Source organism: Zingiber officinale, chromosome 3A (genome assembly GCF_018446385.1).
Source record: "Zingiber officinale cultivar Zhangliang chromosome 3A, Zo_v1.1, whole genome shotgun sequence".
NCBI classification, from domain to species: Eukaryota; Viridiplantae; Streptophyta; class Magnoliopsida; order Zingiberales; family Zingiberaceae; genus Zingiber; species Zingiber officinale.
Genome location: NC_055990.1, coordinates 157308729 through 157330564, shown reverse-complemented (window position 1 = coordinate 157330564; position 21836 = coordinate 157308729). Strand labels below are relative to the sequence as shown.

The following is a 21836-nucleotide window of genomic DNA, read 5'->3' as shown; positions in this document are numbered from 1 at the left end:
AATTCCATCACTTAGACATCTCCAATCCAAAATTTTTAAAGAAGTTTGTAAAATAAAATAATTGAATAAAACAATTCTAACCAACTTTATATTTCAAGAGTAGTAATGCTATTATTTTTATTTTGAAATTAATGTAATATGCATATAGTCATGCAATTAATATTAATAATTAGATCACATAAAAATTATTTAGAACTCTATGGGAGGTATTTCAATAGATTTTTAGAATATTAATGTAGCATATTACGATCATAAAAAAAAAACTTTTGTAGAACTCTAACTATTAGAGATGGCCTAATTCAGAATTTTCTTGGGTGGTAGTTGGATTTTGTTACCCCAAAACTAGTTGTAGCGTTTATTTCTCTTGATTCTGATACCCCCATAAAGTGTTCAGTATTCCCAGCATCTGATTTCTTAAATCTTTTCGAGGGAGGAAATGGATGCACTTTTCCAAGAAACCTTTGACATGGAAACTGGAGATGAAAGCATAAAAAAGACATAATCAACAGACTCACATCGCGTCGCTGGCAAACCACATGCCATTTACAGAATCAGATTCCTTGATGCCACTGTCTTCCACTAAGGGGACAATGGTTGTGAAACGCAGCAGCAGGGAAAGCAAAAGCTTGTGCTATGAATGAAACTTCTTTATGCCAGGTAAGACAATTATAATCTTAAATGCTAATGTTCAATCCTTGAAATACTTACCATTCACTGTGACAACTATGATTATATCAGCTCAAGGGAGAGAGTTAAGCCATGTAACCACTATGGATAGTGTTGATTAGAAGAAAAACGAAGAAATAAAAGATCACCAAGCGTGTGCTCCCAGTACAAAGAACAAACATCAACAAATATATAGAAGGATGAAGCATTTGTTGACGATAAACCATCCTCATCGACATCTCATTGATACACAAGTTCTTGAACAGGGCAGGACAAGTCATGTTAGCTCCGACTATTTGGATCCAACTACATGAATCTTATCCTTCTTGCATTTGAATTCTATGTAAATTATAGCACTAATAATATTCAGATGAAGTAAATTACCTTCTATTGATTTAACCAGAGAAAAGAAAGTCACAAAATATACTCTGTTAATCTCCCTGAACGGTGATAAACTCCTCGGCAATTTCCCAAGAGGGGTTTAACAATTTCCCTTTAGATTTGAAGCAACTCTGTGGCAAAAGTTCACAAAATTTTCAAATTAAATTGAAATGGAAAAGCAGAGTAGAGTTTAAAAAATAAATAAATAAATAAAGATTAGTGTACAACAAGAGATCTGATAATCTCTATATAATGAAGTTCTTGACTCTTTAATCTTGGCCTGCTCAAATCACTGAAATTAAACACACTTTCAAATAGATCCTCCCTATTAATTGCACAACATTAATCCAACAAAATGAAACGTATCAACATGCACTAGTAAGTAGTAGCTAAATTGAGTCCTCTAAGAGCTCTTGACAGTAAATCAAATCTCTCACATATCATACAAAACCTAGACGTTTTAATACCATCCAAGGAGAATAAATGATAGTTTGCTGCATTGCACTTCCACTGATATGTTATTTCATATTTTTAGTCAATATGCTTTATAGGTTACATAAAGGATCCAAAGGCCAACTATGTGTTTTCTACATAGAACAAAAAACTTATTAATCTATCAATGCCTGCATCCTTGCATTTAGCATATATAAGAAAATCTCACAATTTGAAGATATGTGTCTTTGAAAGTTCTAAAGATAAAAAAGCCAAAGATCAGGGACTAGGTAAAGTGATATTCTTGTACATCAACCGGAGAACTTAATGCCATACAATGGAATGAACTAAACTACATTCTACCTTTTTCTCTATTTTTGGGGGGCTGATGTATATCCACAAATGAGACAAATCTGGCCAATCCTTATGTTGCTCAAGCTCAACTGACAAATGATTATTGAATCTCTCTTCAGTTCTAACAAACAACAAATTCATGCTCTAGTTTAGCTTGTTTCTTTAGTGAACCAATCTTGACTTGTGCTTGGCTCATTACTGTAGCTGAATGAGTTTGTGTTCAAAAAATTAGCGCAAGCTCATAATTGATTCAAGTAGGAAACTGGCCAAAGCACAAGCTGGATCACAAAAGCTTGTCCAAGCTCAAACTTGATCAAAGTAGGAATTCAGGTTAGGCTCAAGCCTGAGATTTGATTTAAGTTTGAACTTGACTGAAGCTTATTTTCAACATCAAGATCAAACACAATGCTACATTCTATAAATCCAGCAATACAAAACACACAATTCCAAGATTTTTAACATAAAGAATAACCCCAAGCTTGAGTCTGCTTGCTTGTGACCTTGCATGTGAGAAAGCTCATGTGCTTATAAGCAAGATTATTCATGATCTCATAAATGAGTATGCTAGTTAGCTTGTAGCTCACAAGCTTGGTAAGAAATGTTTGTGATGTGACCATAAAGGAACCAATAAAGAGTTTATTTGCGGGCAGAAAAAAAAGATTATGGATAGTGTTATTCGATAGTTGGCAATATATTATTGCTGTTAATTTTTAAATCAACTTGTCTCCTGCAGCAAACATGCAACTAGTGATTTCAATTATGAAGTTTCATAAATTCTCAGCTTCCTGCAAAGTCAATATATCACAATCAATTGAAACAGTGGTTTTGTATGAAAGCAGGACCATCAAATGTTTAGATTTTTGGTTAATGTTGGAGAGCATCTCAGAGAAAATAGTTAACAACAAACAGAAATGTAATATAACCAAGTACATAAAAAATTTATGGTAAAAGAGTTTCAGTTCAGCTGTTAAAACAGTTCATCCAAGAGCTTCAACTGTTCAAGTAAGAAGTGCATACCCTGGAGCAAGTATATACAATCAGAGTTATCCAACTCCAACCATCTGCAGAACAAGCTACTGAAGCATTGGCAGCTTGCTGCAGAAAATAGAGTATGGGAGAAAACAACTGCAACTCATACACAAGTGGTGAACCACAATGTATGCACTTGTCAGGTTCTATTGAGTTAGAGGTTGCAAGAAGAGGAATACCTCCATAAGAGTATCTGCCAAAATAACCACGGAAAAAAAGTAAATGGAAGAACAAAGGAAATAAAAGAATTACTGCACAAATATTCAAAAGCATCGATAGTACCACAGAAAATGATCCCTGAACTTCTTCAACTTATTAGGAAAAATGCTTATGCTTGACAAAAAATGATATAGAATCAAGTTATTAGTTCTTTAAATACAGTTAATCCTCTAATGCTTGATAGCAGTTAGCTACAATGGGTACATGGTATGGTCAAATGAAGAATTTAGGAAATACTTTTACTAGATATGGAAGAAGAAAAAATACTAGAATTCTCAGTTTGTGGGTGTCACTTTAATCGCATGCCACATGGGACCGTACAGTGTTTTCCATTTTTCACAATGAAAAAAATAAAAAAATCTCCGACTTAGAAATGTTGTAATTAATTGCCTGAAGTCTTGACAAATACATATAAAACAAGGTGCCTAATAACAATTAGAAGAAAAGCCTAGGTACCTTAGACATTGTTCTGGGTATGTATCCATCTGTTTCTTGAACTTTAAATAAGTTGTATCAGCACCTAGTGCTTTGTCATACTCATAGGTTTCGCCTACCCATTTTTCCTCCTCATCAGTATCTGTAGCAGGGTAAACATCTTCTTTGAGAGTCAGTGAGGAATAGAAGGAACTAACAGCATCTATACTGCCATGGGCCTGGTTCGTCTGGAAATAGATATAGAAACAAGGTAGAACTGCACCAAAATGGGGAAAAGAAAACAAATCAGTGTAGTTGCTAATATTTCATGAAATGGTTCTCCTATAAGGGAGGGAAAGCACGAATGTGAAACAGTCATTAATTTGATTTTGCATGTATACAAAGAAATCATTTGTTGAATCTCTTAGTTCAGTGTGGCAAATGGTAAACTAATCAGGAGCCTACCAGGCACAGGGGTTTCTTCAGCTGTTGTCCTTCCTACTCGAGCTCTAGTAGAAGAATTATTGCGTTTCTTACGATTTTGTTTTTTCGAGCAGGAAGATAGAGCAGAGGCTTCTGAGAAAGCCCGAGCTAAATCATCTAATTTCTTGTCGCCAACACTACCATCATTCAATTTGCCAGAATCATTCATCAACAAAGTGTCCTTTAACCAATTGCTAGCTCCATCCATAGGAAAGGATTCCTTTTCAGAAGGCAAAGTATTTGATAAAGCAAGGTTAGGTTCTGAGTCCTGATCACCCTTTTGAAGTCGAATAGCTCGCCAGCTGAAAACCAATCCAATAGCTTTGACTCTTTAAGTAACCACAATTAGTCAACAAAAAGAAAGAAAGAACAAACCATAAGAAAAACAGACCTATCAGGATTTTTGCCACAATCTTGATTTGGGCAACCAAAAATATAGATGGCACGCTCTTCTATATTTAGTTTAGTGGACAATATTGGAGCATATACCTGAAATTAAGAACGACCTAACCATTTTTATTTCAATAATAAATTTCTGTAATCTACTAGGAACATCAAAAATATTACCTGTGCGACAAGACAAAGCCTCCCATCGCATACACGACAATAAAGAAGCTCACGCTTAATATTGGGTTCTGGAATGGGCCAGTCCTATAGAAATAAGCTACCATTTTAACTTGAAATCACTATAAACGGTAAAGGAAAACAAATAAACCAAGAAAAGACAATAATCTAAAAGAGGAACATTGTTATGTTCCAGTGTGTATTGTTGGGTCCCTGGTTGCTCAGCAAGTAGGTCCAACAGGGGATGAGACTGGAGCGAGAGATTGTGATTTAGTGGTGGTGACTATGCAATAGCATCTAGGAGTAGGTTGCGGCTTCCACTCCTAGAGACCGGATCTCTTCCACCACTGAGGCCTAGCACTCCTCTCCGCCTTGATCGCTTAGATATGAACTAAGTCCGTAATAGACACGAGCAAGGAAAAAATCGAAAAGGCACCCAAAATCCAATAGGTAAAAGCTTGAAAACTGAAAAACTTAATCGAATTCGGAAGCTTACGCACAGGCAATCCTCCGATCTTTGTCGTGTAGTGATCGGCCTTCTCGCGGCAGTTCTCCGCCCACGGCCCTGGCAAACCGATATGGACTTCTCCCATCCTTCTCTGCCGTATTCGAGCCAAGGCGAAACCTTTCCTCGCGAAATCAAATATGCCAAGGTTCAATTTTGAGAAGACAAGCAACAAAAGAACACTAAGTTTAGCGCAGAACTGCAGTCAGATTTGGAGAGAAGCAGAACGACGGAGACAATCGAGCGGGTAAAGAAGAGGTTGCAGAGCGCAGCAGTCCGAGTATATATTGTGCCCTAATTAGGACAGCCATATTTTTTTATATAATATTTTATATAACTGAAAAGAAAACTGAAAGCTAAAAATTTTCATTAATTGAATTTTATTTCAATAATTTTTATTTTTCATTTTCATCTCATTCTAATATTCAAAGTACTACGAATGAGTTCCAATATTTGTTAAAAAGACAATTATTTTTATAAAATAATGGTTGAATTAATATATGAATTTATTAAAATAATTAATTTTGATACCCAAAATAAGAAAAAAATGTTATTATTAAAATAATAAAAACTAATTTCAATACCTTCATAGTGTCAATTCGGATAGGTCAAATTAGACCCGATCTTGGATGGAACAAATTAGACTCGAACCTGGGTTAGGTCCGGTCCGGACCCAACCTGGGTCCGTAATCGAGTCAATGGGCCGGTTGTCAGTTGACCCGATTTGCCGGGCCGAACCGGAACCGGGCCTACAGGTTGCCGAGCTGGTTCTGGTTCTATAGGTCAAAAATTGGCGGACTACCGGTTAATCGCCAGTTCAACCCGCCGATTCACCCTATTTTTTTTTTTTTATTTTTACCCGTTGGAATCGTCAGTTCCTAGCCGTTGAGGGAAGGGTGGGATTTTTTCGGTATTTTTTTTAACGGTTAAGATCATTTGATAGTTTTTTATTCAATGAAAATGATTTAGTGTCTGCTACTATCCAAACTCTATAAATAGAGAGTTTATTTCATCATTTTCGCATATATCTTTTTTACTCTTAATTTCAATTTCGTATTCTCTATACGTTTTCGTCTTCATTTCTACACACTTTCATTTCTAATTTTTAATTGCAATGGAAGGAGGTCGTGGAGGTGTATCATCTCGAGCTCGAAAAAGAAAGAAAATAGTGAATCCGCACGAGTACCCTAACATTCAATCCACCGATGATGAGATCGAGCACCTTCCGAATCCAACATCCAAAATACAAGGAAGTACCGATACAATTACTTCTAAGGTTCGGAAAATTCCTTCTCTAAAGTCTTCTATTTTCAATAAACATTTTGAGAAAGTCACTCTTCCGTCAGAAGAATTGCGTGTAAAATATAAGCACCGCAATGCTCATACAAATTCCAAGTCGGCGACAGCTATGGGTCACTGGAAAGACATGTAGAAATGAAGCACCCGACAGATATAGACTCGACCATTCTTGGACTATATTTGCTCGTACAATTAAAAAATTAGTAAAACAAGGAAAAGAGAATTTAATCAATGAATTTAGTAAATTAGATAATAAAGTTTCTTTATCCGATATTTGGAGTAATCATTGGCAAACACATTCGTATATGTGTGTGACTTATCATTAGATCAATAACTCTTGGAACCTGCAAAAAAGATTATTAGCTTATTGAGTTTTTGATAAATTACATAATGCTCATAACATTGTTGGTTGCTACTCGGAAAACCTAATGGTTCCACTGTACAAAAATTTTGTACAAAGGTCTGAACCTTTTCCTAGCTACCATGTGTTCTTTTAAATTGAACTTGGATTGCCTACGGAACTTAACACGTTTGATCCAAAGTTTAATCTATTTGTTCTTTTAGGTTTAGACTCGGATCTCCTGCGGAACTTAACACGTTCGATCCAAATCACCTAGGTTATTAATTTCATTAAATATTAATTTCCAAAATTGGCTTCCAGTACTGACGTGGCGAGGCACATGGCCTTCTTGGATATGGGAACAACCACCACCGACTAGACAAAGCCTTTTAAGGAAAGTTAATATTTAATTTCCTTAAATAACTTTAGGTCAACCGAAAAGAACAATCAAATCACAAGGAAAAGAAAAAAAACAAAAGAACACAACCTCGAAAACAAATTCGAAATACTAGAATCGCATGTCTCTTGTATTTGGTATTATTTCCAAAAATAACTAGTATGATGCGGAAAGGAAAAATACTAGTTATACCTTTTAGAAAGACTTCTTGATCTTCTACCGTATTCCTCTTCTAACCTCGGACGTTGTGTGGGCAACGATCTTCCGAGATGAGAACCACCAAGCACCTTCTTCTTCCTTACAAGTTTCAGCCATCAAAACTTCTCCTAGGATGAAGAGGTTCGGCCACCACCACCATGCTCCAAGGGATGCTAGAAACAAAACTTTTTTTTCTCTCCTCCTTCTTCTTCTTCTCTAAACTTGATCCGGCCACCATATGAATCTCCACAAGAAGGATGAGGTTCGGCCATCAAAGAGAAGAGAGGAGGAGAGGATGGCCGGCCACACCAAGGAAGAAAAGAGGGAGAAAATAGAATAGAGTTATTCACCATGAAGCCTTCTCTACCCCCTCTTTTATAATCTTTGGTCTTGACAAAAATTGTCCCCAGGGCGTAGCACAGATGGGGAGTGCATGGTTCTGTGACTGAAAGGTCCAGGGGTCGATCCTCGGGGTGTCACTGCCTGGGGTTAACGTCTCCGCTATGCACTTTCCACCTGTGTACCTGCATTTACCTCCCTCCATATCCGTGGGACCGGCTCTAGGGGGGCCGCTGATGTGGCGGTTCCACATTTTTTTTTTTGGTCTTGACAAATAAGGAAAATTTAATAAAAACTTCCTTAATTCTTTTGCCATTGAAAAGGAAAATTTATTTAATTAAAAAACAATTTTTCTTTTCAATTTACAATGGCCGGCCACACCATAAAATTTCCAAGCAAATAAAATTTTAAACACAAATTAAAACTTCCTTATTTGCTTCCGGAAATTTATAAAAAATTTCTCCAATAATTTTTCCCTTCATGATTGGTTAATAAAAAGGAAATTTTATAAATTAAAATGTTTCTTTTAACATGTGGATAAAAAGAAAGTTATCTCTAAAATTTAAAATCTCTTTTAATCTACTAATAAGGAAAGATATTAAATCTTTTCTTAATCTTTTGTAGAAACTAATAAAAGAGAATTTTTAATTTTTAAACTTTCTTTTAAATAATAAACATGATTAATAGGAAAGTTTTTACCAAAATTAAAATCAACCTCTTAATCTACAAATAAGGAAAAAAAAATTAGCTCTTCTCTTAATCTTTTGTAGAATCTTATAAAAGGAAAGATTTAAATTTTTAAACTCACTTTTAAATCATGTTATCCACATAAGAAAAATTTTTAAAATTAAAATTCCTTTTTATTTTAATAGGGCCGGCCACCTAAGCTTGAGTTCAAGCTAGGGCCGGCCACATGAATTCACCCATGAACCAAACCATGGCCGGCCCTAGCTTGGTCTCCAAGCTAGCTTGGCCGGCCCCTATAGGATGGGTAAGAAGGTGAGTATGTGGTGGGTATAAATCTCTATATACAAGAGGCTACAATAGGGACCGAGAGGAGGAATTGGTTTTGGTCTCCCGATGAAATTAAGCATCCCGTGTTCGCCCCGAACACACAACTTAACTTCATCAATAATAATTCATTCCACTAAAGAATTATTATTGAACTACCGCACCAATCCCAAATTACATTTTTGGGTTCCTTCTTATTATGAGTGTGTTAGTCTCCCTGTGTTTAAGATGTCGAATGTCCACTAATTAAGTAAGTTACTGACAACTCACTTAATTAATATCTAGCTCCAAGAGTAGTATCACTCAACTTCATCGTCATGTCGGACTAAGTCCACCTGCAGGGTTTAACATGACAATCCTTATGAGCTCCTCTTGGGGACATTCTCAACCTAGATCACTAGGACACAGTTTCCTTCTATAATCAACAACACACATTATAAGTGATATCATTTCCCAACTTATCGGGCTTATTGATTTATCGAACTAAATCTCACCCATTGATAAATTAAAGAAATAAATATCAAATATATGTGCTTGTTATTATATTAGGATTAAGAGCACACACTTCCATAATAACTGAGGTCTTTGTTCCTTCATAAAGTCAGTATAAAAGGAACGACCTCAAATGGTCCTACTCAATACACTCTAAGTATACTAGTGTAATTATATAGTTAAGATAAACTAATACCTAATTACACTACGACCTTCCAATGGTTTGTTCCTTTCCATCTTGGTCGTGAGCTACTGTTTATAATTTATAAGGAACCGATGACATAATCTTCTGTGTGTGACACCACACACCATGTTATCTACAATATAAATTAATTGAGCAACTACATTTATCGTAAATGTAGACATTTGACCAATGTGATTCTTATTTCTAGATAAATGTTTATACCAAAAGCTAGGCTTTTAGTATACATCCTAACAAACATCACACATTATTATGTTTAATTTTAGAAGAATATGGATTAGCTCATAAAATATTTTTAATATCATTGGATAATGCTAGTTCCAATACCGGTTGTATAGATAATCTAAAATTTATTTGTCAACCTATTATTGATGGTTTATTTTTTCATATTTGTTATGTATATCATATTTTAAATTTACGTATTCAAGATGAATTAAAAATTTTAGAAAATTATATTAAACCAATTAGAATTACAATTTCATATTTATGATTGCATCCATCTATAATGAAACAATGTGGTAGGTTTTGTAAACTTAATGGAATGAGATCTGACAAATTCCCACGTGATGTACCAACATATTGAAATTCAACATATCAATTATTATAAGATTCATTTCAATATAAAGAATTATTATGTTCATTTATATTTTTTTCACAAAATACTAATACTAATACTAATATATATTTATTTCATAACAATGGAATATTTGTAGTAATATTTGTGAAAATTTAAAAGTATTTAATGCTGCAACCTAATAACTTTTCGGTGCTTAATTAGTTTTAATTTTTTTAATATAGTATTAGTTTTAAATGAACATATTAACAATAAATCTTTATCTTCTTTCGTACTACCTATGAAAATTAAATGGGATAAATATTTTTATTTTATTTTTAAAATTTATTTAATTACATTTGTTTTAGATCCTAGATTTAAATTAAAAGTTTTATAAGAAATGTTAACTTTTATATTATGACGCTTTAATTCCAATTAAATATTTGTGTTATTTAATATTATATATAATGTTAGAATTTATTTATATGATATTTATAATCAATATTATACAAAATATGGAATATAAACTAATATTTATAAAATACAACAAACTATTAGAAGTAATTTAAAACTTACAAAAAACTTTTATTAAAAGAACGGACGAAACATCCACAAAGATCCTCAAGTCCCGCATAAGAACTTGACAATTATTTTACGACTTCTTTTGATTTTAATGAAGCAGTTATCAAAAATTTTGATATCTTAAAGTGGTGGTCACAGAAGGTTCAAAGTTTTCCCGTCATCTCCATGATCACCAAAGAAATTTTAGCTTGTCCAGTGTCAACTGTTGCTATGGAGCAGATGTTCAGTGCCGACATCAATATGTTAGATGAATGATGATCAACTTTGTCTCCCGACTCATTGGAAGCCCAAACATTACTCGACGATTGGACCAGAGCTGAAAAAAAAAATCCAAGGAATGCAACTTTCATATAACGAAGTTAAAGATTTTGATACCGAAGGAACGAATACAACATGAACGGGAAATGGAAGTGAGTGGCAATGCCACTTTCAAATGTAAAAGGGTAAAAATGTAAAAGAACTACGTGAGCTTTGATTCTCCTATACCCTAAGGGGATATGTAGGCAACTTAAATGAGTGCAAACCTTTTTTTAAAATAAATTTAATTTTTTTAATATAATAATTGTTGGTGCGGGAAGCACCAAACAATCGAACTTGTATTTTGATAATAAAAAAGGGGTCAAAGTTAAGTTGTCTTATTATCTAACAAGCAACCCAGGTCCTTCGACTGAAGAGGCCCTGGGCGAAATAATAAAATGAGATCCCAAATAAATTTCTAATAATACATAATTTATCTACGATAACTTCTTCTAGCATTTCTATTTGCAAAATCTTCTATAATATTATCAGTTTCAAGAATTTCCAAGATATCTTTCTCAATACATAAAATTGTCAATCCATTTAATCTTTCTTGAGACATTGATGATCTCATATATGTTTTTAATAATTTTAATTTTGAAAAACTCATTTCAGCCGATGCTACTGTAACATGCATAGTCAATAAAATTCTATAAGCAATTGCAACATTTGGATAACAATCTACACTTTAAACAAATTCAAGAATATCAATTGCAGACATTATCATATTTAGTAAAGTCGTTTGTAATATTTTTAATTCAGTAAATAAATCATCTAACTCAACATCTGATGAGTTATCATGAGTTAGAGTAGATTTTAAATTGACACAATATTTTCTTAATTCATCATCATTCAAAGTTCTTAATGTTTTTGAATCAAATAAAAAGCCAAATATATTTCCAAAGGTTTTCATTTGCTCGAATCTACATTTTAAAGAAGCAATTGTCATGTCCACAACAACAATAAAATAATCAATTCTAAAAGACTCTTCCAATGATAGTGAAACTTCATCATCTTCTCTTTCATTAAATTGTATTTTCCTAAAAATACGGCGCTTTGTTGTAAATATTGACTCTATATTCATATCTAATGCAAGACTCTTAGCAATAGTCAAACTTGCAGCATAACCATCATTCATATACTTTTCAAAAAATGAGATTACACCTTCTAATTGTTTCATGGCAGAGTCAATGCACATAGATTTTGATTGTAATTTCATACTCACCATGTTTATAGCAAATAAGATATCATACCAAATGACCATACCAAGTAAAAATTCAAATTTTTCGGTTGAATTAGCTAAACTTTCAGCTTCACTTATTGACTTTACATCATCACAAATATTATTTAATTCAAGTAAAACTGCTCTCACTTCCACAATTTGAAATCTAATAGCTTGAACACTTTTAATACGACTTTCCCAACGAGTATTCGACAAAGATTTGACGGTTAATCCCTTCACATTATTAAGTAAAATTTTCCATCTCTTAGGAGAACTTGAAAATAATGTATATATTGTTGGTGCAATATCCCACAGGTCAAGGCTGACCTGGTTGACCAAGCTTGAGTCTTGGTTTGAGTTTCGATGTTTGACAATGCAGTTGTGCATTTGGGGAGATTGTTTGGTGCAATTCCCCTCTGGCCTCTGATCAGGATCTGATCAGGTTGGTTGAAGAAGAGTCAAGTAGGTCAAGGTTGACCGGATACTTGACTGGGAAGTCCTAACTGGGATGTTAGGCAGTAAGGAAATCCTAGTGAGTGAAGCTAGGTGAAAGACCTGGTGAGTGAAGCCAGGCAGAAGAGAAGTCCTAGTAAGTGAAGCTAGACAGAATGAAAGTCCTGGTGAGTGAAGCCAGGTGAAAGACCTAGTGAGTGAAGCTAGGCAGTGAGAAAATCCTAGTGAGTGAAGCTAGGTGAAAGTCCTGGTGAGTGAAGCCAGGCAGAGGAAAATCCTAGTGAGTGAAGCTAGGTGAAAGTCCTAGTGAGTGAAGCTAGGCAGTTGGAAGTCCTGGTGAGTGAAGCCAGGCACGGGGAAAATCCAGATGGGTCAAGGTTGACCAGACATCTGGTGAAAGTCCAAGTAGGTCAAAGGGATTGACCGGATACTTGGCATGATAAGGAAAAGTCTAAGTGGGTCAAAGGGATTGACCGGACACTTGGTGAGGGAGTCCTAGCAGGTCAAGGGTGACCGGATGTTAGGCATGATGAACCAACAGGTCATGGATTGACTGGATGTTGGTTTGGGGGCTTTGGGACTTGGTTTTGGGCAAAAACCAGCAGCTGGATCGATCAGCCGATCGATTGGCTAGAGCCCAATCGATCGCTCGATCGATTGGGGTGTCCCCGCGAGAAGCCTTCATCCCAATCGATCAGTGGATCGATTGGGAGGAAGTCGCGAGCACACAGAACGCCTCTGGATCGATCAGCTGATCGATCCAGAGGTCCCAATCGATCAGTGGATCGATTGGGAAGGTGCGTCTTGTCGCGGTAAGTCCTGGATCGATCAACCGATCGATCCAGGCAAATTCCTAGAGCACAGAGACGCTCTCGATCGATCCGTGGATTGATCCAAAGCCTCCCCGATCGATTGGGAGCAATCCAATCGATCGGGATCCGACCGTTAGCGTCGATTTAAGCCGCAGACGTTCGTTTCCTTCGGCATCGCTTCTACTGTTCACTACGATTCTTCACCAGCGATCACAAAGCTTCTCCACAGGGTTCTCACCGCCAATTCTTGAAGTTCTTGGAGGCTTTTCCAAGTCAAGAGGCGGATCTACTGCAAGAGGAAGAAAGCTAGGGTTAGGGTGTTCTTGTACTCATTGTAAGCTTTGTGCTTGTATTTTGTATCCTTTCCCTTGCTTCTTGTAGTGTGAACTTGTAGGGCTTCTCCGCCTTTGGTAGTTACCATAAAGGAGTGTTATTCATAGTGGAGGGTGCGTGAGTAGGTGTGGATCCTTGGACTAGTCACCTCTTGTGAGGTGGATACCAAGTAAACCATCCTTGTTAGCGTTGTATGTTTTGTTTCTTTATATTTCCGCTGTACATCCTTGAAGAAGCAAGCTCCAACGAGCACCGAGCACGCGACGAGCTATTCACCCCCCCTCTATCTACTTTTCGGTCCCAACAAGTGGTATCAGAGCAAGGTCGCTCTTCACCGGAGTCATAGCCGGAAGGGGCAAACAAAACAAGCAAAGCTAGAGGGTGAAGAAGTTGGAGCAAATTCATCAAAGTCAAAGAATTCAAGAAGCTCAACTTCAAGATGCAATTCCTAGATGGACTCGGATTCGACACGAGGGTGCCTCCACCATACGATTCAACAAGCTTCGATCTTTGGAAATCAAGGATCGAAAACTTCTTAATGGTGGAGATAGAGCAATGGTTTGCTCTTATGGAAGGTTTTGAAGCTCCAACAAACTCCAAGGGCAAGCCTCTCAAGAAAAGCAAATGGAGTCAAGAGCAAGTTCAAAGAAGCATGACAAATGATAAAGTGACCAAGCTTGTGGTCAATTTATTGCCAAGCAATATTTTGGCTCAAATTGGAGAGTTCAAGGATGCCAAGGAGCTATGGAGCAAATTGACATCAATTCATGAGATCCCCTCCACTGTACCGAATCAAGAGAAATCCAAAGAGGGCGACTCATTGGAGCAAGACCATGAGGAGGACTCCGAAGTTGAGAGATGCTCAACTTCCGAAGAAGAGGAAGTCCAAGAAACTTCATCTTCAAAGGAATGCATTGAAGAGGGCAAGGAGGGAGCATACTCCTTGTTCCATATACAAGATGAAGATGAAGAAGCCTCCACCTCTAGGATTGAGGGGGAGCAATCCTTGGTGACACCGGATCAAGAAGAAGGAGAAGCTTCTACATCCAGGTCAAGAGAAGAAGTGGAGGAAGAAGCTTCCACCTCCACAAGTCAAGCTAAATCAATGGGAGGAAAATCATTTGCGGATCAAGAGGAAGCCTCTACCTCCGGATCCAAAGGAGAAAGTGTCATCCCTACACAAGAAGGTATAAATAGTTCAATTAATAATAAAAATCATATTATATGTTTTGAGTGTAGGAAGAATGGGCACTACAAGAGCAAGTGCCCCAACTTGGCCAAGAAGAAGGGCCAAGTGGCACCCAAGGGCAAGGAGAAGCCCAAGGAGACCATCCCCACAACAAAGAAGAACAAGGAGCACATTGTGTGCTTCTTGTGCCAACAAAGAGGGCATTACCGAAGTCAATGCCCTAAGGGGAAGAAGGTGATCAAGGCTCAAGGAGGAAGCTCAATTCAAGGGGGAGCCTCCAAGGTAAAAAGGAAGGTAACTTTTATTGAGCCTACTCCTTTAAATCATGGTAAAAAACATGCTAGTTCTAATTTATATCATTTCAATTATATTTACCATGAAAATAGGAAGCATGATAGAGTTGAGAAAAATCATGTAGCCTTTCATGCTAAAACCTCTCAACCTAGGTTTAGAAAGGTAGATAAGAATTTAGGCAATAACACTAAGGACCATAGTTATAAGCCTAAAAATAAAAATGCTCATAGACTTAACGGAAAACCAAAAACTAAGGACTTAGTGATGGAAAATCAAGTCTTGAGGTCAAGACTTGACAAACTAGAAAAGACCCTAAAAAGGATGGAAAATATCCTTAAAGGGCAAAATGAGCAAAACATAGGTCTAGGAGTACAACAAGGGTCATCCAATGACCATAGAGGTTTGGGATACAAACCTAAGGCTAAGAAAGATGAAATCTCTTACCATAGAGTTCCATATAGCTATGGAACCAACCCTAGGTCTAAGGGTCAAGTCAAAAGTACAAGGGAAGTTATCCCTAGGAGTATTTTTGCAACTAAAGTGACTAAGACTTCTAAGAAGTCTAACAAAGTCACTAAAAAGGTCACAAGGGAAGAAATCCCTAGGGTTGACTTAGAAAATGTGACCAAGGCTTCTACGAAGCCAAACAAGGTCACTAGGAAGGTATCTAGGGAAGTTATCCCTAGTGAATACCTAGAGCATCCAAGGAGCACCAATAGGTTTTGGGTTCCTAGGAGCATCTTCTCTACTCCATAGATGGGTTAGAGAGTGTCAACTCTAAGAAGAAGGGTAGTTAACCCAACTTTGAAGAAATTGACACTCAAGGAGCATTTTCAAGGTTATTATTAACCTTTGAAAATGAAATGGATTTATCATTTACTCTATGGAAGAGTAAAATGTGTCAAATTTGAGAAATATTGATTTTATTTTAAAATGACACAATTTGGGAAAATCTAAGAAATACCAAGTTGGGATTTTGGTATTTTCTTAGTGTTACTCTTGTGAAAGAACGAAATATGCCAACATTTGAGGAATAAGATTAATTTCAATTGACATAAGTTAATCAAGAGAACTAGAAATGCCAATTTAGGGTTTGACATTTTCTTGGAGCATTTAGAGGGCAATCTAGGTATTTTATTTATGCTAAACCTTGTAATGATTGTCTGCCTATGATATGTCATGACATCATACTTATTTATTTGTATCTTGCATTCATGACTTACTATGAAAATACAAAAATATCATGTCATGCATTCATACATCATGTTGTTATAGGAATCTTTCTTTTGAAAGCTATTTTATGTTGATGTATGCCATAACATATCATGCATTATTTTTAGTTCCTTAAAATTAAGGACAAATGACATTTATCAACTTGTATCAACAAGTGGTCTTTGTAACAAGTGGTACAAATTCACTAACAAGTGGTACAAGTGTATCAACAAGTGACATCGTAGGTGGATGTTCAATATCTATAAAATGCCTAGATAGATATGCATAATCCCTAGATTAGGGCAAAACCAAACTTTTACATCTCACAAAGACCTATAGGATGACTTGTATGTGTTGTGTGCACAATAGATACAAGTGAGATGTTCGGATGATGAACAAAACTAAACATGCTGATTTAGTGCATTTCCTTGAGTTTTAAGTTCATCAAAACACATAGTTATGTGTTTTCCCATTATTGGGAAAGCTAATGTACAAGTCATGTGCATTAAGCCTAAGGAACATGGTGGGATATTGATTTTGAAAATATTTTTAAATGCTTTTGGAAAACCTTGGTGAAAGCTATCTTTTGATAAGTAATCATCATTGAATAGTTAGACACAAACTTGAAGAAAACACTAAAGCTTTTGTAAGTTTTCGAGTTTGTGTCCATCTTTGGAAATATGATGTATTTTCATAGAAAACTATTTTTCCATGATAAAGTATACCCTAAATAATGTCTACACAAATTTTCACGATTTTTACAATTTTGTAGAATTTTCTAGGAGTTTCTGAAGTTGACTGAAATGAAATTTCAGCAACTATCAGACCTTAATCGATCACCCGATCGATTGAAGGGTCTCAATCGATCGGGCGATCGATTGAGAACAGGCTTCTCGTGAATAGAAGCTGTCTGGATCGATCCATCGATCGATCCAGCCCTCCTGAATCGATCAGTGGATCGATTCAGAATGGTCCGATCGATTGGAACCCAACTCCAATCGATCCAAGATGCTGATTTTGGCTGGTAAAGCCTGATTTCAGCATTTTTGAACCATGGTTAGTCTAGGTAACCATTTCAAACCCTTAAAAATACATTTGTATACATAAAAAGGGTGTTTTCATGTTGAAAACAAGGATGGATTGGTTAAGGGAGACTAAATTGAAGTTTAGATTGAGGTTTGATTAAAATTTTGAACAGTTTAACCTCTAAACTTCTAAATTTGGGGTTTCCTAAAGGCTTAGGGATTCTAAGTCATTGTTGGTGCAATGACAAAAGTTACCACCATGTCTTTAGGGGGAGGGACTCTTTAAAGAAATGAAAACTATTTTTTCATGAACCTTGGAAGGTGGTTAACCTTCTTTTCAGAACATGCTCAAGGTTGAGCGTTTGAACTTTAATGGGGAGTGGATATCCTCATTGTTCAAGTGGGTTAAGTTAACAATGCTCGGAGATGGGCATTTGACTACATTAATGGGAGAATGTAGGGTTAAGGATAATGAAGGGTATGAGACTTTCATTATCGTGTTGATCACAACGAGTGAAGTTGTGAACAACGATGAGCAACTCTTCAGGGGGAGAGTCTCAAAGGCGAGAATGTTTAACATGTGAATTTGTTGATGTGTGCCCAAAAGATAGGGCATTTGTTGATGTGTGCCAATAGGGGGAGAATGAAGGGTTTAAGTTAGGACTTCATTACCTAGAGGGAGTTTGCCCTCTTAGGAGGAGAATGAAGGGTTTAACTTATGTCTTCATTCCCTAGTGGCATGAAGGAGTTTGAGGCTATGAGATTAGCCTAACTTAGATGTGGTATTGTCAAACATCAAAAAGGGGAAGATTGTTGGTGTAATATCCCACAGGTCAAGGCTGACCTGATTGACCAAGCTTGAGTCTTGGTTTGGGTTTCGATGTTTGACAATGCAGTTGTGCATTTGGGGAGATTGTTTGGTGCAATTCCCCTCTAATCAGGATCTGATCAGGTTGGTTGAAGAAGAGTTTGTTGGTTGCTACTCGGAAAACCTATAGGTTCTACTGTACAAAAATTTTGTACAAAGGTCTGAACCTTTTCCTATCTACCATGTGTTCTTTTAAATTAAATTTTGGATCGCCTGCGGAACTTAACACGTTTGATCCAAAACTTAATCTATTTGTTCTTTTAGGTTTTGACTTGGATCTCCTGCGGAACTTTACACGTTCGACCCAAGTCTCCTTAAGTTATTAATTCCATTAAATATTAATTTCTATAATTGGTTCCCAGTACTGACGTGGCGAGGCACATGGCCTTCTTGGATATGGGAGCAACCACCACCGACTAGACAAAACCTTTTATAGAAAGCTAATATTTAATTTCCTAAAATAACTTTAGGATAACCAAAGAGAACAATCAAATCACAAGGAAAAGAAAAAATAAAAGAACACAGCATCGAAAAAACATATTCGAAACTCTAGAATCGTATGCCTCTTGTATTTAGTATTATTTCCAAAAATAACTAGTATGATGCGGAAAGAAAAATTACTAGTTATACCTTTTAGAAAAAAACTCTTGATCTTCTACCGTATTCCTCTTCTAACTTCGGACGTTGTGTGGGCAACGATCTTCCGAGATGAGAACCACCAAGCACCTTCTTCTTCCTTGCAAGTTTCGGCCACCACAATTCTCCAAGAGAAGTAGAGGTTCGGCCACCACCACCAAGCTCCAAGGGATGCAAGAAACAAAACCACCTTTCTCTCCTTCTTCTCCTAGCTAGAACCGGCCACCATCAAGAGCTCCAAGAAAGGTTGCCGCCGGCCATAAGAAGAAGAGAAGAGGAAGAAGCTAGGGCCGGCCACCAAGGAGGAAAAGAGAGGAAGAATAGAATAGAGTTAATCACCCATGAAGGCACCTCTACCCCCTCTTTTATAATCCTTGGTCTTGACAAATAAGGAAATTTAATTAAAAACTTCCTTAATTCTTTTGCCATGAAAAAGAAAAATTTATTTAATTAAAAATAATTTTCCTATTCTCAATTTACATGGCCGGCCACCATCAAGCTATAAACAAGGAGAGTTTTAATTAATTAAAACTTCCTAATTTGTCTCCAGAAATTTATAAAAAAAATTTCTCCAATAATTTTCCCTTCATGGTGGTTAATAAAAAGGAAATTTTATAAATTAAAATTCTTCTTTTAAACATGTGGATAATTTCCAAAAGGAAAGTTATCTCTAAAAATTAAAATCTCTTTTCAATCTACAAATAAGGAAAGATATCAAATCTTTTCTTAATCTTTTGTAGAAACTAATAAAAAGAATATTTAATTTTAAACTTCTTTTAAATTATTATCATGGTTAAAAGGAAAGTTTTCTTAAAAATAAAATCTCCTTTCAATCTACAAATAAGGAAAGATTTCAAATCTTTTCTTAATCTTTGTAGAAAGCTTTAAAAGGAAAAATTTAATTTTTAAACTCTCTTTTAAAACTATGATATCCACATAAGAAATAATTTTAATAAAAATCCTTTTAATATGATGTGGCCACCTAAGCTTGGGCTCCAAGCTATTGCCGGCCACCTTAAGGCCAACCTTTAGGCTTGGCCGGCCCTAAGCTTGAGCTTCAAGCTTAGCTTGGCCCCTATTGGTTGGGTAAGAAGGTGGGTATGTGGTGGGTATAAATCTCTATATACAAGAGGCTACGATAGGGACCGAGAGGAGGAATTGGTTTTGGTCTCCGATAAAATTAAGCATGTTCGCCTCGAACACACAACTTAATTTTATCAATAATAATTCATTCCACTAGAGAACTATTATTGAACTACCGCACCAATCCCAAATTACATTTTGGGCTCCTTCTTATCATGAGTGTGTTAGTCTCCTTGTGTTTAAGATATCGAATGTCCACTAATTAAGTGAGTTACTGACAACTCATTTAATTAATATCTTAGTCCAAGAGTAGTACCACTCAACATTATCATCATGTCGGACTAGGTCCACCTGCAGGGTTTAACATGACAATCCTTATGAGCTCCTCTTGAGGACATTATCAACCTAGTATCTCTAGGACACAGTTTCCTTCTATAATCAACAACACACACTATAAGTGATACCATTTCCCAACTTATCGGGCTTATTGATTCATCGAACTAAATCTCACCCATTGATAAATTAAAGAAATAAATATCAAATATATGTGCTTGTTATTATATTAGGATTAAGAGCACACACTTCCATAATAACCGAGATCTTTGTTTCTTTATAAAATTAGTACAAAAGAAACGACCTCAAATGGTCCTACTCAATGCACTCTAAGTGTACTAGTGTAATTATACAGTCAAGATAAACTGATACCTAATTACACTACGACCTTCTAATGGTTTGTTCCTTTCCATTATGGTCGTGAGCTACTGTTTATAATTTATAAGGTACTGATAACATGATCTTCTGTGTGTGACACCACACACCATGTTATCTACAATATAAATTAATTGAACAACTACATTTATCATAAATGTAGACATTTGACCAATGTGATTCTTATTTCTAGATAAAAGTTTATACCAAAAGCTAGGCTTTTAGTATACACTCTAACAATCTCCCACTTATACTAAAAGACTAAGCTGCCATATCTGCTGCCATACATCTGATTCCCAACCCTTCAACATGCCCATCAAAAGCTCTTGCCTTAAGGACCTTAGTGAAAGGATCTATAGGTCATCACCGGATGCAAGGCGGCAACAACTTCTCCTCGTTTATACTATTTCTCGTATTGGGTGGTACTTGCGCTCTATTGTGTTTACTTGCCTTATAGACTTATGGTTTCTTTGAGTTTGCTACTGCACCAACATTATTACAATAAATTGTAATAATCTTTGGACAAACCAGAAATCATATCTAAGTCTATCTTGAGGTTATTGAGTCATTCAGCTTTTATGGCTTCCTCAGAGGCTTGCCATATACTAAACTTCTATGGTGGAGTCCAGAAAAACACCTATGCTTATCACTCTTCCATAGTTATGACTTTACCTCCTAAAGTAAACACAAAACCCCGAGGTTGACTTATTATTGTCCCTATCCGATTGGAAATCAAAATCCATGTAACCCACAAGGACCAAATTAACTGCCTTGTAAACTAGCATATAATCTCTAGTACCTCTAGGGTACTTCAATATATGCTTTACTGCAGTCCACTGTCCTTGTCTAGAGTTACTTTGATATCTGCTAACTATGCCCTTGGCAAAACAGATTTCTGATCTCGTGCATAACATATATTAGGCTTCTGTCAGCCGAAGCATAAAGAACTGCCTTTATTTCCTTTATCTCCTTTGATGTTTACAGAGACATCTTTAGATAAAGTTACTCTATCCTGAAAAGGTAAGAAACCTTTCTTGGAGTTTTGTATGCTTAAAACGAGCAAAGATTTTTTCGATGTATGAAGCTTGGGATAAGTAAAATATTCTTTTCTTGCGATCCCTTATTACTTTGATCTCAAGAATATTTACATTCCTTCATATCGAATTGTTTGGACGACCATACCCTTACTTCTGACAACACTTTGATATTGTTTCCAACTACCAAAAATGTTATCTACGTATAGT

The 21836-nt window shown here is 36.0% G+C and overlaps 1 protein-coding gene across 1 annotated transcript; it reads right to left on the bottom strand.

The window, feature by feature from the left end:
- Nucleotides 1-762: 762 nt before the first annotated feature.
- LOC122052991 (programmed cell death protein 2-like) lies at nucleotides 763-5341 on the bottom strand. Its single transcript, XM_042614787.1, has 8 exons — nucleotides 5248-5341; nucleotides 5043-5167; nucleotides 4546-4629; nucleotides 4370-4467; nucleotides 3961-4280; nucleotides 3538-3772; nucleotides 2851-3055; nucleotides 763-1178 (listed from the first exon to the last, which is right to left on the bottom strand). The coding sequence occupies exons 2-8, from the start codon at nucleotides 5133-5135 to the stop codon at nucleotides 1098-1100; spliced, it is 1116 nt and encodes a 371-aa protein (XP_042470721.1). The 5' UTR covers nucleotides 5136-5167; nucleotides 5248-5341; the 3' UTR covers nucleotides 763-1097.
- Between the last annotated feature and the right edge of the window lie 16495 nt (nucleotides 5342-21836).